Source organism: Daucus carota, chromosome 3 (assembly GCF_001625215.2).
Source record: "Daucus carota subsp. sativus chromosome 3, DH1 v3.0, whole genome shotgun sequence".
NCBI lineage: Eukaryota > Viridiplantae > Streptophyta > Magnoliopsida > Apiales > Apiaceae > Daucus > Daucus carota.
The window spans coordinates 52,983,341-52,998,807 of NC_030383.2; the positions used below are offsets into that span (position 1 = coordinate 52,983,341).

General features: G+C 32.7%; 2 protein-coding genes across 2 annotated transcripts; one reads left to right on the forward strand and one right to left on the reverse strand.

Moving 5' to 3' along the window:
* Nucleotides 1-636: 636 nt before the first annotated feature.
* LOC108213795 (uncharacterized) lies at nucleotides 637-5,133 on the reverse strand. Its single transcript, XM_064090119.1, has 10 exons — nucleotides 5,096-5,133; nucleotides 3,648-3,663; nucleotides 3,370-3,550; nucleotides 3,119-3,193; nucleotides 2,827-2,878; nucleotides 2,330-2,442; nucleotides 1,525-1,622; nucleotides 1,389-1,447; nucleotides 967-1,041; nucleotides 637-864 (listed from the first exon to the last, which is right to left on the reverse strand). Exons 1-10 carry the CDS (start codon nucleotides 5,131-5,133, stop codon nucleotides 756-758), a joined length of 816 nt encoding a protein of 271 aa, XP_063946189.1. The 3' UTR covers nucleotides 637-755.
* Nucleotides 5,134-11,367: 6,234 nt separating this feature from the next.
* Nucleotides 11,368-12,736, forward strand: LOC108212678 (stemmadenine O-acetyltransferase). The gene has a single exon (XM_017384400.2). It carries the CDS (start codon nucleotides 11,368-11,370, stop codon nucleotides 12,688-12,690), a length of 1,323 nt encoding a protein of 440 aa, XP_017239889.2. The 3' UTR covers nucleotides 12,691-12,736.
* Nucleotides 12,737-15,467: the final 2,731 nt, after the last annotated feature.

Here is a 15,467-nt window from a genome sequence, read left to right on the forward strand (position 1 = left end):
AATCTAACATACTCTAGACATGACAATTTATTAGTTTTTCCCCAAAAAACGATGTTGTTGTAACCTTTTACATCGATTGCTCAAAAACACCGATGTCTATTTCTCTTTTTACATCAGTTTATTGCTAGAGACGATGTCTAAACATAGGGGAACCGATTTCTTTGTTATCATTAACAACGGTTTCTATTAAGGTAGACGATGTCTATTGTTGTCATTAACATCGGTTACTAACCGATGTAAAAGCTCTATGCCTTTAACATCACCCACAAAGACATCGTTCGAGTTTATTGGTTACATCAGCTACTAACTGATGTCTATATCTTTTAACATCGATTCAACTTTAAATGAACTGATATTTTAACAATCAATAACATTAGTTCTAGTTATAGTGCCTGATGTTATAATGGTATATTAACATCAGTTATCTTTTCTAACCGATGTTATGCATTAATATAATTTGACATCATTTTGTTGTATAAATGATGTCTAACCAACCTGTTTACAAAACCAAATCTGCAAAACTACCAAATACCAAACCAATTTCAGCATACCAAAATCAAAAGCAAAACTACCAAAATAAATTGCAAAACTACCAAAACCAATTGCAACACTACCAAAATCAAATGCAAAACTATCAAAATCAACCTCCAAATCTGATTTGCATTAATAAACCAATATAACCAACATTCAACCAATACACCATATATCCAAACATAAATTTAAAGTGCAGATCCTATAATATCCGATAACATGATCTAATTATGAGAATACAAACTACATAATTGATTGGATATAATCCAGTGTCTCGAGCCGAACGATGTCGAGATCCGCCTTAGAGTAAGTCTTGCGACTCCTAGCAGCCCACTGGAAATATAACATACATGCAATTACCAAAATCAGTATGCATTTCTTAACTTAACTTTCTGCATTTTAATAATCTCATTTAAATACTTAAAATTATTCCACCTCTCCAAGAGGTAATACCGATACAGGCAATTAGTCCACCTCTCCATCATGTCCCCAATGTTAACCACAAAGGCCCTGCATAAACATTTACAGTTAGGAAAGGGTTCTAATTATACAATTTTACTGGTACAAAATATAAGTCAATAATATGTAATGACTAGTGATAGATTGGGTCATTGGTTATATAATGCAAGGAAATAAAATTATGCACCCTTTGCATAAATCCAAATTACCTTTTCGCAACTGGCCCATCCAAGTTCTAACTCAGATAAATTTTACTTGTGTATTAAACTTCTGATTTTCTTGCCTATTTTTTGTCAATTGTCTCGTCTTTTAACACCATAAATATAATAATTTTTTTAGAAGAGAAAAAACTGACTGATGTTCTCCAAATTACAAGAGCTTTGTGATTATGGACTTACCCGCTGATATGAGGTACATCTTCCCACACCTGTGGCTTCTTAGCTTTTTCCCTACATACCTGTGTACTTCGAATGCTTAACCAAATAGCACAGACATGAATAAGGATATTAAAGCTAAGCGACATATTAAACATACCTGAAGTCCAGGAACCCCATCAGTCACTAAAAGAGTCATCATTCCATAATCTGAATGAGCTGATGAACCTAAAACCTTCTCGTCCAAAACACCTGTTCACCTGAAAATGAAAAGCTCAATAAACATATTTTCCGAAGCATATCCTCTTGATTTCATGTTCCGGCAAGCAAAATAATACAAGAGAGCATAAGCTCGTTCACGTGGGCACTCATGTAGTCATGTTTCCAGTGTAAGAGACCTCCTGAATTCCTGAAACTTTAGATAAATAAAAAGAAACAACAAAGGAAGAAACATCTGAACAAAAAAGGACCAACAAACTACAAAGATTAGGATCAAATGATAAAAAAATTATTATTAACACAGTGAACTGTTCTATACATACTTATGTGTAACTAAGATTGAAGAAATGATGTTTATATTAACAATGACTTAATTGATGCAATCCCGTATAAATCAGGTTGTTTTTGTCAGATAAAGAAGTACTACTATAGATAAGCACCTATTTAGCCAAAATAACTCACAACAAATAGATGTCACATTCACAATAAGACCAACAGAAGGCACAATACACATTTTCAAAGATTATTAAGTTTGAAAATGGTGTTTATAGAGTTAAGATAATACATACTATAAGTTAAGATATTATGGGGTAGAGATTTACTGTTCCAGTACATTAATATGTGAAACGTTAACGCACATCGTCAAAGAAAAAAAATCTTATCCTAATTTATAGCATCAAGAAAGTATAAACTGGATATTATTATCATGAGACATGAATGTTACTATTAATATTATACAAGTAAACCTGGATAGTGTAGTAGACGAAGAAAAGGGTCCACGGGTCCATCTTTTTCAAAAAAGTCTTCTTCTAGGTTTAAAGCCAAAGCAATCAGAGATATCAACCTTCTTCCGACAGCCCTAAGAAAGCACACACCAGTATATCATCAGAATGTCACAAGGTCTTGTTGCAACCTCACATATCTCAAATAAGAGAAGAAAATACAACAGTGATCATACACAACATATCTCGCATCAGATAAGCAGGATCCAAACCCACATAGAAAGAATTTATGGTATACAAACACTCATATAAGGCATTACTAGACACAAACTTATTATTAGGAGCAGGCTTTGGTTATGCTGATGCAGATTTGATCGTAGCAAGGAGATATTTAACAGAAGTATGTTATCAAGTTAACACAACTTGCTACATTATCCATAAAGGTAATTTGACTGATTTCCATCATCAGCCAATTAACACATAAAAAACACTGAAATGTGACTACGACAAAGTATACTTACCTGACTTTTTCATAGTATAGTTCCATTGTGAATCTCCAAGATGGTAATATTTCTGAATTTTGCCAAGCATGAAAACTAATTTGGTAATCTCAAACTAGAAAGATAAAGTGCAGTCCTTCAGATCATAATTATTACAATGATATATTACGCGTAAATTATGTAATGAGGAAATATATTTTCCAACTCAGATACAACCTACATATTTCCCTACTACCTGCCTCAATAATTTTGCAGCATCAAGGAAATAAAATAATGTTTGTTCATCGACCGACATGGGTTAGTATAAACATACCTCGTGAAGGCCACTGGTTCAGATAGCTTTTATCATCTTCTATGGGACCTATATAGATCGTCTCTTTCAGATCACCTGCATGTAATTTGGCTGATGGAGTCAATACAGACAATGTGAATATACAAGATCAGGAAACAGCTGTCTAGATGGTCTAATTAATAAGAAGACTATGAACTGAATGGTATAAGTGGATAATTTGGACGCGAGGACAGTAAAATATCACTCAAGATCATAAACTTTATATACAGTACCTTGGTAACGTAAAGAGGCATCTAGTCTTTCAGAACAAAGGGGAGTGTAACCTCTGTGCTCCTTCCAAGCCAATTTCATCTTCTCTTCGAGGGGAAGACAAAAGAAGTTCCTGCTCTCTTCAAGCGCTTTTTGTATCATCCCATGATTAATGAGATAAAAGAAACCAGTGCCCTTACATGCCTACACACATTTTTTGCAAAATTTTATATGAAATCTTATGAATCATACAGCTTTAACATGGCCCTATATACCAGAGATACAAATCACATATATATACCCCTAAACTAATAGCCCTATATACCAGAGATACAAATCACAAACACTAGCACAATAGCACAAAATTAACCCAATACCCCTAAAAATTAGTAGCCCTCATATATATACAAGAACACCCAAATAAAAAATCTTCATATATAGACAATAGCACAATATAAACCAATAAAACAAAACATAGCAAGTATAGAGCAATTAAAGCTTACTAACTCAATAAATAAGCTCCAATCGACTGATTAAGCTCAAGCTTCGAGCACTTGAACTCGAGGTCGCGACTAGCAGCTAGCAGCTCTTGGAGCTCGGGACTGAAGAAGCAGCTCTCGGAATTGAGGCTGTACAGCTCGGAATCGAGAAGTAGCGCCTAAACTCGGACGGAGATGGTGAATCGAGCTCGCGCGATATCTAGGGTTCTTGAGAGCAGAGAGGGGTGTGTGTCGGGTGTGTTCGAGAGAGGGGTGTCTGAATGTTTTAAGCGGATGGATTCGATATATGTTTTTAAGTTTTGTTTTAATTATTTTGTGTTATGTTTTTTGATTTATATTTGTAATGTGTTGGGTTGTAATGTGTTGGGGTAATTTTAATTTGTGTGTGTATGTGAGGAGAGTAGTTTTAATTAGTTTAATATTTTAATTTAGGGGAATAATTATAATTTTTAATATTTTAAATTTATAATATATATGATTTAATTTGTGTATTTTAATTATTTTATATTTTAAAATTTTATATATATATATAAGATTTTGTATTTTAATTATTTTGATTATATAAATATTTTATATGTATGTATTTGTGGTTAAATGATTTTAGTTTAAAGTTTTATGTTATGAATATTGGAGGGAGATGAAATTTGTTTAAGGGAGGGAAGTTGAAATTTTATAAGGGAGGGAGATTTTTGATAAGGGGGGAAATGGGGGTGAGAATGGTGGATTTTTTTTTAAACACGCACCTTACACATCAGTTGCATAAATAACTGATGTCTAAAGCACTTTAACACATCAGTTTAAGTGAAAATGATGTTAAAAGCATTTTTAACATCAGTGGCAATTCTAACTGATGTCTGAAGTGCGATGTCTATTCCACTTTTTCTAATAGTGATGTGGAGAAGATAATAGTAGAGATGACACGAGAAGAAAAGCTTGAAGTCCTCAAAGATTCAAATGTAAAATCCATTCTCCATAACAGTCTGGATTCTGTCATGTCTAATAGAGTAATTACCGGTAAAAGCTCTAAAGAGATATGGGACACATTGGAAGTTCAATGTCAAGGAACAAAAGCGATTAAAAAGAATCGAAGGGCACTGCTTGTTCAAGAATATGAAAGATATGAGACAAATCCTGATGAAGATCTTACTGACTCATAATAATCGATTTCTCAACTTATTGAACAATCTATCTCTTGCTGGAAAAGAATATGAAGCTGAAGATTCCAACACAAAATTTCTCAGCTCATTACCTGAAGAATGGGGTACCCATAGCTCTATCATAAGGCATTAGTATGCCTAAAGTACTATCTCTTTGTATGAAGTATATGGATTGCTAAGAACTCATGATTTGGAGATTTAATAGAGAAAAGCCAGGAAGGAAAATAGAGATAAGTCATTAGCACTGAGATCTAGGACAAGAAGAAAAAGAGCATATATGCTGAAGAGCCTAGAAATCAAATCATGAACCATGTATCAGTTACGGATGTCACATCAGTTACTGATGACTCTTTCGAAGATGATGAGAATGATAGTTCTGATGAAGCAAAGATACAAGAGATTATGGCCTGTATAGCTAAAGGACTAAGGAAAGTGATATTTTGAAGAGATAAGAGAAAGGTAAACAACAAATAAGACTCTTCTGGATCAACGAATGACATAGGTGGAAGCAAAGTTGATTGGTCAAAGATAAAGTGTTTCAACTGTGAGAAGACATGACAGTTTGCAAAAGATTGCATAAAGCCTAAAGTGGATGGAGGCAAATGTAAGGCACTTTTCACTTCAACCAAAGGCTGGATGATCAAATTCCGCTTAAGTCTATTGATTAAATTACGGCCTAACAAAGGTCATCAAGATGTCGTCGACATCTTCAATGCCACCAAGATCTGGGTGGTAGTTGTTATACCCAAAAATATGAAGCTTAGACCCAGCCCATGAAAGAAGACCACGATGGACTGACAGCTTCGAAATTGGACCGGGCTCCAAGTGACCACGCTGGAAATGTGGGTGCGCCTTATCTTCAAGGCGCGCCAAGTTGGTGAAGACTTTCTAATTATGAATAAGATCAATGATTGAAGGGCAGAAGGAGACATATTATGCCTGGGGGGACGCCTTTAAGTGTATATATATGGGCTCTACTGTTAACTTGTCGAAGACTCTACCTTGTAGTCTGAGGAGTTGCCCTCCTTGGGAGATAGAATATGAGGATTAGAGGAGGCCTTTCTCCGTAGTTTGGCGAGTTGTCCTTGTCGGGGAGCTCGTGGAACCTTCTCCAAGATACGCCCTGGAAGGCTCTATCTCTGTAGTCTGGGTTGTCCCTGTCAGGGAGTAGAGAAGTGTCCTTGAATATGGGGTAAGCCTTGGGTGCTCGAGAGTCTACAAGGCCCAAGGCTATGCCTCATCGTATTGGACACCTTTCAGGAGGAAGACAGCATAAGGGGAAACCTAATCCAATTAGGTTTCATAAGAGGAAAGAACTAAGTACCAGCTTGATTCCCTATAAATAGGGGTACGTAGGCACATCGTAGGCATGGACAATTCTTGGGAAAAAGAGGACGGTGAATGGATCCCTAGTATTCTTCGCGATCTTGAACCCTATGCCTACGATCTTAGCCACACCTATTTACATCACCACCACTCTCCGATACGAATTTTATGGAACGGCCATCGTCACATATCTTGATTCCAGCGACAACCTCGAATTTAGTTAACAACGAAATTCCTCCGTCAACAAGTACCTCGTATATGACATCAGACGCACTCTATGTGACATCACAATCATTACTCATGGCAATACATTGGATATATAACAAAAGAATAAGATATATTTCTTGTTATTAGCCCAACTATTCACAATATTCTTAAAAATGAAAAATGTTTCGTCTCTTTAAACAAACATTAAGGGAATGTTTGCAGAATTTTCGGAAGTATAAAATTGATTGAAGGCTCTGGAAGAGTTATTATTTTACTACATGAATGAACACGATTTATTATAAATGATGCATTGTTCTCGCCAAAATCACATAGAAATTTACTAAGTTTTAAAGATATCCGCAGAAATGAATATCATATTGAAACAGTGATTACAGAGAATAAAGAATTTCTTTATATCACAAGCATTGTTTCGTAACAAATCTATTAAAGGAAATTATCGGCCTTCACTTTTGAATTAGATTATACTAATATCAAAAATATTGAGGTTAATGCTACAGTAAATCAGAAGTTTACCGACAAAAGATTTGTTATTTGGCGTGACGATTGGGACATCATGGATCAATCATGATGCGAAAAATAATTAAAAATTCAACTGGGCATCAATTGAAAAATCAGAATTCTTTTCATTAATTATCTTGTGCTGCTTGCTCTTAAGGAAAATTAATTATCAATCCCTCTACAACAACAATTGGCATAGAATCTCCTAAACTTTCGGAAAGAATACGGAGTAATATAGTGGCCTTCTCGATATCAGTTATTATGAAAATAATTAACCCCAGTTTAATTTGTACAGCATATGTATGCAAATAATAATGTTTTAACAGTTTTTTTTTTAGGCAATCAAAAACAAGATGAACAAGAATATAATTTTGAGAATGTAAAAACACCAGACATAAATTTGAGGTTATTTGTTTGGTCATAATATATATACATATATATATATATATATATATGTATATATATGAATGAATGAATGAATGAATGGAAGGAAAAAATTGTGATCAACAAATCCCAGGTCTGCGAATTTCATAGTAGTTTTGTTTTTGCAATTATTGCCTAACAAATTTAAGAAAAAACTTACTTATGTTTCCTTTTATAAAAACTACACTAGTAAACTTGTTTATATGGAAATTAAAAATAATAATAACTAATAATTCATTTAATATGGTTTATTATTATAGCCAATCATATTGAAAGAGAGCACTTACACCTTTAGGCCAAGTTGTTTGCGGAATCATAGTCGTGAAAATATCATTTTTGCCTTCTAATCCAAATAAGATTCTATAAAATAAATATAAAACTAGCATAAAAGCTCGTGCCAGGTACGAGCCGCACGTTTATACAGTGCTTTTAAATAATATTCATTTGTTATTATATTATTTCGAGCGCAAATATTATATTTTATTCTTTGACAAAATATGTAAATATGAAAATGTAATATTTGCAACCAAATAGCATTAATAATAATAATAATAATAATAATAATAATAATAATAATAATAATAATAATAATAATAATAATAATAATAATAATAATAATAATAATAATAATAATAATAATAATAATAATAATAATAATAAGTGCTATGTTTTTAAAAAAATTTATAATTCAAAAATACATTTGAACTGGTTTTTCTATTTTCAAATTCGTTAGGATAAAGGTCATTATCATATTATCTATATTTTCAAAATTACATTCAAAACAGATACTGAACTTTTAGATTTCAAATATATTATACCACATTAAAAGTATTTGTAATTTATTGCTGAAAATTATTAAATTATTTCATATAATATAACATGATTTTGATGAAAACATGTTCTTGATATGTGAATTACGATATCCTAAATCGTGATTAGATGAAGATGTGTAGCTTGTGCTTTTTTATATTTATTTCCCTTTTTTGAGTGTAGATTTTGCATCATAGTTAAGTGATACATGGGGCAGATTATCAATATAGTCTTTTTTAGCATATGTTGCACACACTTTGTATAAATAGAAGTCGGAACATATGTTAGCATGTAAAAAAAACTCATACCTAATTTTGTTATAAAAGTATAATTGAACTATTAACCTTATAATTGTACCCAAATTTTTTTTGATACCTTTAATGTGCTTTACCCTTCTAATTTTCATATCAACTATATACTACTTCAATGTCTTAGATTCTTATTGTTAATTTAAAATATTAGAAGATTATTACTTGAGTATGTTATAAAATCGACTTGTTATAAAAATTTAATTTTTTATAGCTTGATGATTAAGACTTTTAATGATTTTAATGTCATTGTTATAAACCAAATCTCAAACAAATGATTTTCTACAATTTCAAATAGCAAAAAGAGAGTAGATATGAGTTAGGCCCCATGAAGTTCATAATGACATTGAAATATTTAGCTCAATTAGTTGTGTAGTTACTATATTAGCTTTGTGCAAACTCACATTTTTAAATATTTTTTGATACTCGTATTTCTTAGGGGTGAGCAATGTAGCATATCATTTTCAATTGTTAAAGATCAAATCAGATATTCGATATTTTAAATTATGAAAAAACTATTTTTGTTCAAATTCTGTTTAATCAAATTTTAGTTTTAACCATATCCCCTCGAATTATCTAGTTCAGAATTAATTCTTTATTTCTTGTTTAATTTGTAAATGATTAATCAATTTGATTGCAGTTTGATTCATTAATTTAATTGGTATGCTATATATTGATTGACGGCATATAAAAAATGATAGTTTTACGACTTTAGTATAAGTAACTTATTTCTTTATTTTATTTTATTTTAACCTAGTAAAATATATAACTCAATTCTTTTTGTAGGTCTATAGTAAACACTTTTTATTATTATTGACTTTTGATTAAGAATATAGAATTCCCCTAAATTCACTTTTATATCACAGGTTATAATATTTCAAATTCCTATTTCATCAATATTAAACATTTAGACTTATTTTCTGAAACCAAATTTGATGTATTTGTCACTATTCCTATATCTATAATTTTTTAGAAAAATTTAGATACACGTCGAATTCTGAATTCACAAATTTAAAATAATGAAAAATCTAAATAAGAATATTCTTTCGTTACCTTATTTAATGTTGTCCAAAAAATTGTAATCTCTTTATGAATCACCTTTTATAATAAAAAAAATTTAATATGATATAGTCGATGTTGAAAGTCCATCAATTTTTTCTTTCAAAGATGCTCACTGAAATTTTAATTTTTGTGCTTAATTAATTCGTCACATTCATGACTTAAAGTTTTTATAATATTGTATTGTTACTCGTTTAAACTATTAAGTTAGATTTGAATTCGTTCATTTTTATTCGAAATGAGTTATATCATGGTTCGAGCCCGATTATTCTGAAATTTTAATTCTTGTGCTTAATTAATTCATCACATTCATGACTTAAAGTGTCTATAATATTGTATTGGTACTCGTTTAAACTATTAAGTTAGATTTTGAATTCATTCATTTTTATTCGAAATGAGTTATATTTGAATCAAGGTTCAAACCCGATTATTCAGATTCTTTTTCAATTTTAAATTTATTTACGTGAATTAGAAATTGATAGGTATTAATCTACATTTAAACAATATATGAGACTTACCTGAAATAATAACTTGATCTCGAATAAATAAGATATTAAAGCGAATATAAATACAATCGTCTTAATGTATGTTGTTAATGTTTTTCAATAACAAAGTTAATTTTTGTGTGGCTGGAATGGTTTATGTGTGGTGTATTTACATTGAAGTGGTCTTGGGTTCAATTCTTATGAATGACAATATTTTTTATACATGAGGAGGAGTTGCGGTAATTTGTTTGCTCAAGAGGGAATTGATTAGAATTTTTAAGGAATTATGATCATTTTTCTTATTTAGTCCCTTAACAAATATGAACCAAGTGAATTTAGCCAACCCGTCCGAGTTCATTTCAACATCTATGCACCAATTTGATTTTGTGAAATAAAATACATATAACAGGTAGCCGTATATTACAAATGAGAATAATGGTTCTCAGAGAGTGCCTTGGCGGAGTTTATCCGAGATAAGAAGATTTTTCAATACATTTTTATAGAAGTCAATCTGTAGATATAAAGTCCACCAACTATTAAGGGCATCTCCAATGGTGCCTTCAAAAACAACTTTATCTTCAATTATAAAGTTAAAACTCATAAAAAGTGTTTCCAACCATTACTAACTCTATCTTCATCTATCTTCATATATGAAGTACTCTATTCTTTATCTTCAAATTTGAAGTTACACTGTAGAGATAAAGTAATAATAAAGAAAGCAAATGCAACTTGATTTGACACATGTTTCAAGATATGGAGTTTTTATGTATGTAGGTATATATAAAATATTCATATAATAGAGTTTGAAGTGATATTTAGAGTAATGGTTGGAGATGTAATAGTGATATAAAGTGAAAAAGGTGAAAATATAAAGATAAATTGTTTTAAAATAGAGTTGTGATTGGAGATGGTCTAAGAAAAAATACCCTGCTTTTACTGTTATATTTGTTTTAACTTGCAACAACAACAGATGATCAATATCGGTATATATTAGTATCATTCGACATTAATCTCGAAAAAGTGAATATAAAAATATAAATAACTACATACTCCGTCCTTTATTCAGCCTGGAAATGGAAATTATGCCTCATTTTGGAATCAAAGCCTGAGTATAACAGACAATATCTTCTAAAAAAGTAACTTATATTGCTGTGTCCATGCTCGATGTACATAACAAAATCTGTGTTAAAACTCATAATTCACTGTGCAGAAACTTTTCATCAAATTATGATGACGGGAGGTCTGCTACTGGCATCAATTTCCCGAAGGCAACTTCATGTGATTTCCAAATCAAAATGTATAGTCAAACCAGCCTCTCCAACACCACCAAAGCTGAAACAATATAATCTTTCTTCGCAGGATCGAATGATTCGAAATCTGTACATGCCAATCATACTCTTCTATCCACCACAGCAGTTGGCCAATACAACCCTATCAAAAATATCAAGCACACTAAAAAGCTCCTTATCTCAAACACTCTCCATATACTACCCATTCGCAGGACGGCTGAGGTCCGGATCGTACATCCATTGTAACGATGAAGGCGTCGATTTCATAGAGGCCAGAATTGGGAGCCCATTTTCTGAGGCTCTGGAGAAAGAAGCTGAAAAGAGTGAAGCTGGTTTAGGCCACCTGTTTCGACATGAGTCGATTTGGGATGAGGTGTCTGGTGAGGATCCCAGTTTATTGCTTGTTCAACTCAACTATTTCACAGGCGGTGGAATGGCTGTAGCTGTCAGCCTTTCGCACCGTATTGGAGATGCTTGCACTTTGTGCACATTTATAACTTACTGGGCTCACTTGACACGCCATTCGGGTGATCATGAAAAAATAGGTCATTTGAGTCCTCACTTCAGTCAGATGCCTCCTTACTGTGAAGGCGATTCAGTCATTCCAGTAAGTTCTCTTCCAAAAAAGTTCTGGATTACTAAAGAGATTGTGTTTCGCAACTCAATGATCAGAAATCTGAAAGCCAAGATTGGGAGTTCTTGTCAAGAAAAGTACACTAGAAATGAACTTGTGACAGCACTACTTTACAGAAGTGTTGTAACTGTATTAGCTAAACAAGATTCTGGGGTGTTCGCGACCACAGTTTTGGCCCAGGCGGTGAACGTCAGGTCTATAGTTGATCCACCTCTACCATTGTCCAGTGTTGGGAATTGGTTTACAATCAATCACATTCCAACAAGCACTCAGAGTGAACTAATGTTGAATTCATTAGTGGAAAGAATGCGAAAAGGGAAGATGAAGATTAAAGGAATGAAAAGCTTGGATGGGAACGAGGTAATGCCAATATTAACTGACTATAGAAACAGAAACTGCAGGGTAATTTCTTTTACTAGTATGTGCAATTTTCCAATATATGATGTTATGGATTTTGGTTGGGGAAAGCCGGCGAAAGTGACAATTGTAGACACGCCGTTTGTTGACTGCATTGTTATGATGGATACTCCGAGTGGGGATGGTATCAAGGCTATTGTAAGTTTAGAAGAAGAGGCAATGGGACATTTTCTGGGGGATACAGAGCTTCTTACTTGTGCTCCTTTTTGACTTAAACAGGCGGACAAGCAAGGCCTGTGTGGGTAGCATTGGTGAATCACCACTATCTTGTATGACAGATTTCCTTGATGCCGCATGGCTTATCTTATATGACAAGTTTGATGCAACATTGCTCATCTTATTCTTCTCCATTTCTTCGACATTCCTGTCCTGTTTTTCTCTATGGAAGCGTATTGACATTTATTTTATTTTATATTCTACCATTTGTCAGCATTACATTTTAAACTATAATAAACGTTTTGCATGTTTTCCGCACAACACTCATTAACCCCCGACTAGTATGATATTATCCGCTTTGGATCGCGACCAATCCTGCACCGATTTATTTTGGGACTACTCTCAAAAGATTTAATACTAATGAAATCTTTATCTTTACGATGTGAGACTGGGTTGACACTCACTTTATATTCTCCCTCTAATCCAACAAACATCATTTTGATAACTCTTACATTGCCGCTATTTATCGGTCGCTCTTCTAGCGGGACAAGCCGCCTGGCCACTTCAATGTCATGAAGACTTTCGACGCAAGCTGTCAAAGATCTTTAACCCCAGTTCTGGAGAGCCTCCAACATCATAAAATTTGCAGCCCGCAACCCCAGGATCAACTTTTTCATCATTGGATCTGATGCCACTTGTTCGGTCAAGCCAACACGGATTTATTTTTGGACTCCTCCCAATAGACCTCATATTAATAGAGTTGTTTTGGCTGCATCAATATAATATTTTTTGAGTGATTGCGGGATAATTTCTTTCCTTTATTCGTTGAAGATATATTGAGGGTTGCTGTTTGGTTGAGCTTAAATTAAGTGCTTCTTACTTAAAGTAAAAAAGTGAAGTAGAAGTTAAAAGCAAGTTAAGACTTATAAGTGATTAAATTGTTTGAGAAAGAAGTAGTGGCCATGAAGAAAAGCTGGTATCCACAACTTCTTATAAGTACTTCTTGGCTCAAATAAGTGATTCTAACTTATACCGCCTAAGTGAATGAACCTATTTCAGAATCTAATGAGTTAAAGTGAAAGTAATCTTCTTTTTAGGTTTACGTTGTCTCTAAAATAGAAATAGGATCCGAGAAAATAAAGAAGTTTTCTTATATTCTTCCATAATGTAATCATTTTAAAAAGTTCAATTTTTGAATGGAATTACATGGCGCGGTTCTTTTTATTAGTTTATAAAAGAGTCCACGAGTTGTTCAATGAATCCATTGATTGGAATCACGAGATGTGAAAGATGATGAATCAATTTAATCTTATATGCCAATTTGGAATATCTCTTTTTTTTAAAAGAAACTTAGGTAAGTGTTTTTTCAGAAACATATAAGTATGGTGTCTTACTGATGGAGTTCTTTTGCGTACTTTTATCCTAGACAAATTTTTCTTTATTTTTACGATATGGAACTTGAGTTGACATCGGCTCTACATTACAGAGCTATTGCCCTCCCAAAGATCTTTTGGCAAAAATCTCTATCTGTGTATTTATTTTATTGCTCCAAACATGTCATATTTGACTTCCTTAATTATGTGTTTCTGATGTATTATAGAGTTTTAAGTCTTGCATAGCAGAAGTGAGAGAGACAGGGATCATAGCAGAGGGAGTAGCAAGGTGAGAAAGCAGATTTAGTTGTTAAGAGACATGGAATTCGTGGAATGAATTTTTTCTTCATACGCAACACAAAAATGTGCACGACACAAATATACATAACAAGTACAGTAGTCATGAGAAATTGCTACTACTACTACTACAATATTGATATTGTTATATTGCAGCAGTAAATTATTTCCCCATCCTACTTTTATTATCCTCTTTGATTTTAACACGCATTAAGCTTGGAACATCCCTCATGCCGCCTAGAAAGAGCTAGCATCACAATGTTGTCTGCTCTTTTCATGTATAGAATGATATAATTATGTCCACGTCTGGATAAACTTCTATAATCCCGACTTCTAATTTTTAAGTCACAATGATCTTGTTCATATGTAACAAACTCAAGTGAACTTATGACATACATTCCCGAATTTGAAAATTTAAAAATCCTAACTACTTCTAGTGACTCATTTTGTTATTAAAATTTGATTTTGCAAAAGTAAATGATAAGCTAAAAGTTATTTTTGACTTACAAGTTATAAATAAATATCAAAAAATTATCGAAACACATGCATAAATTAAAAGTTATTTTTAACTTATAAGTAACTTCTCAATTAATATGAGGATAAACACTTCTTTTAGTACAAGTAAAATAGCCTCACTACAATAAAACTGACATCAGACAACGCTAATCAGACAACGGACACTGAAAAAATTGTTGGCCGAAAACGAGAGACAACAGTTTATTTTCATCGTCTAATAACTATTGTCTACAAAATCAATCAGACAATGGTATCTTAATTGTGGTATTGTGTAATGGTGCATGATAGACAACTGTTTTCCGTGTTAATGTGCGAAGAAACTTCAGACGATATTACGAGAAACCGTTGTAATGAGACAATGGTTTTATTTGCTGTGTTGTTGGGTTTCATTCAGTGTTGTGCGACTGGGAAACTAACACACAGGTATATTTGTTAGCATCGTATCATGGCCTTATAGACAAGCCTTGTCTAACTTATAAAGAGTTGTCTGACTGAATGACTTATTGTTCCCATCAGATAACGTCTTGCAACCATTGCTGAATATCTAACAGCATTCACCCACAATGGCCTTCTAAAAAAAATTAAGTTGTATTTGGTTGGGGCCAATGAAAATGAAGCGAATGGAATGAAATTGAATTATAATGT

Excerpts from the sequence above, each read along its gene's own strand:
- LOC108213795 (XM_064090119.1), bottom strand. The coding sequence starts at position 5,133 with ATGCCTTATGATAGAGCTATGGGTACCCCATTCTTCAG. Across the intron at positions 2,443-2,826 it reads CTATACTATGAAAAAGTCAG|GGCTGTCGGAAGAAGGTTGA; the intron begins GTAAGTATACTT and ends GTGCTTTCTTAG. Across the intron at positions 1,042-1,388 it reads GATGTACCTCATATCAGCGG|GGCCTTTGTGGTTAACATTG; the intron begins GTAAGTCCATAA and ends ATGTTTATGCAG.
- LOC108212678 (XM_017384400.2), top strand. The coding sequence starts at position 11,368 with ATGATGACGGGAGGTCTGCTACTGGCATCAATTTCCCGAAGGCAACTT.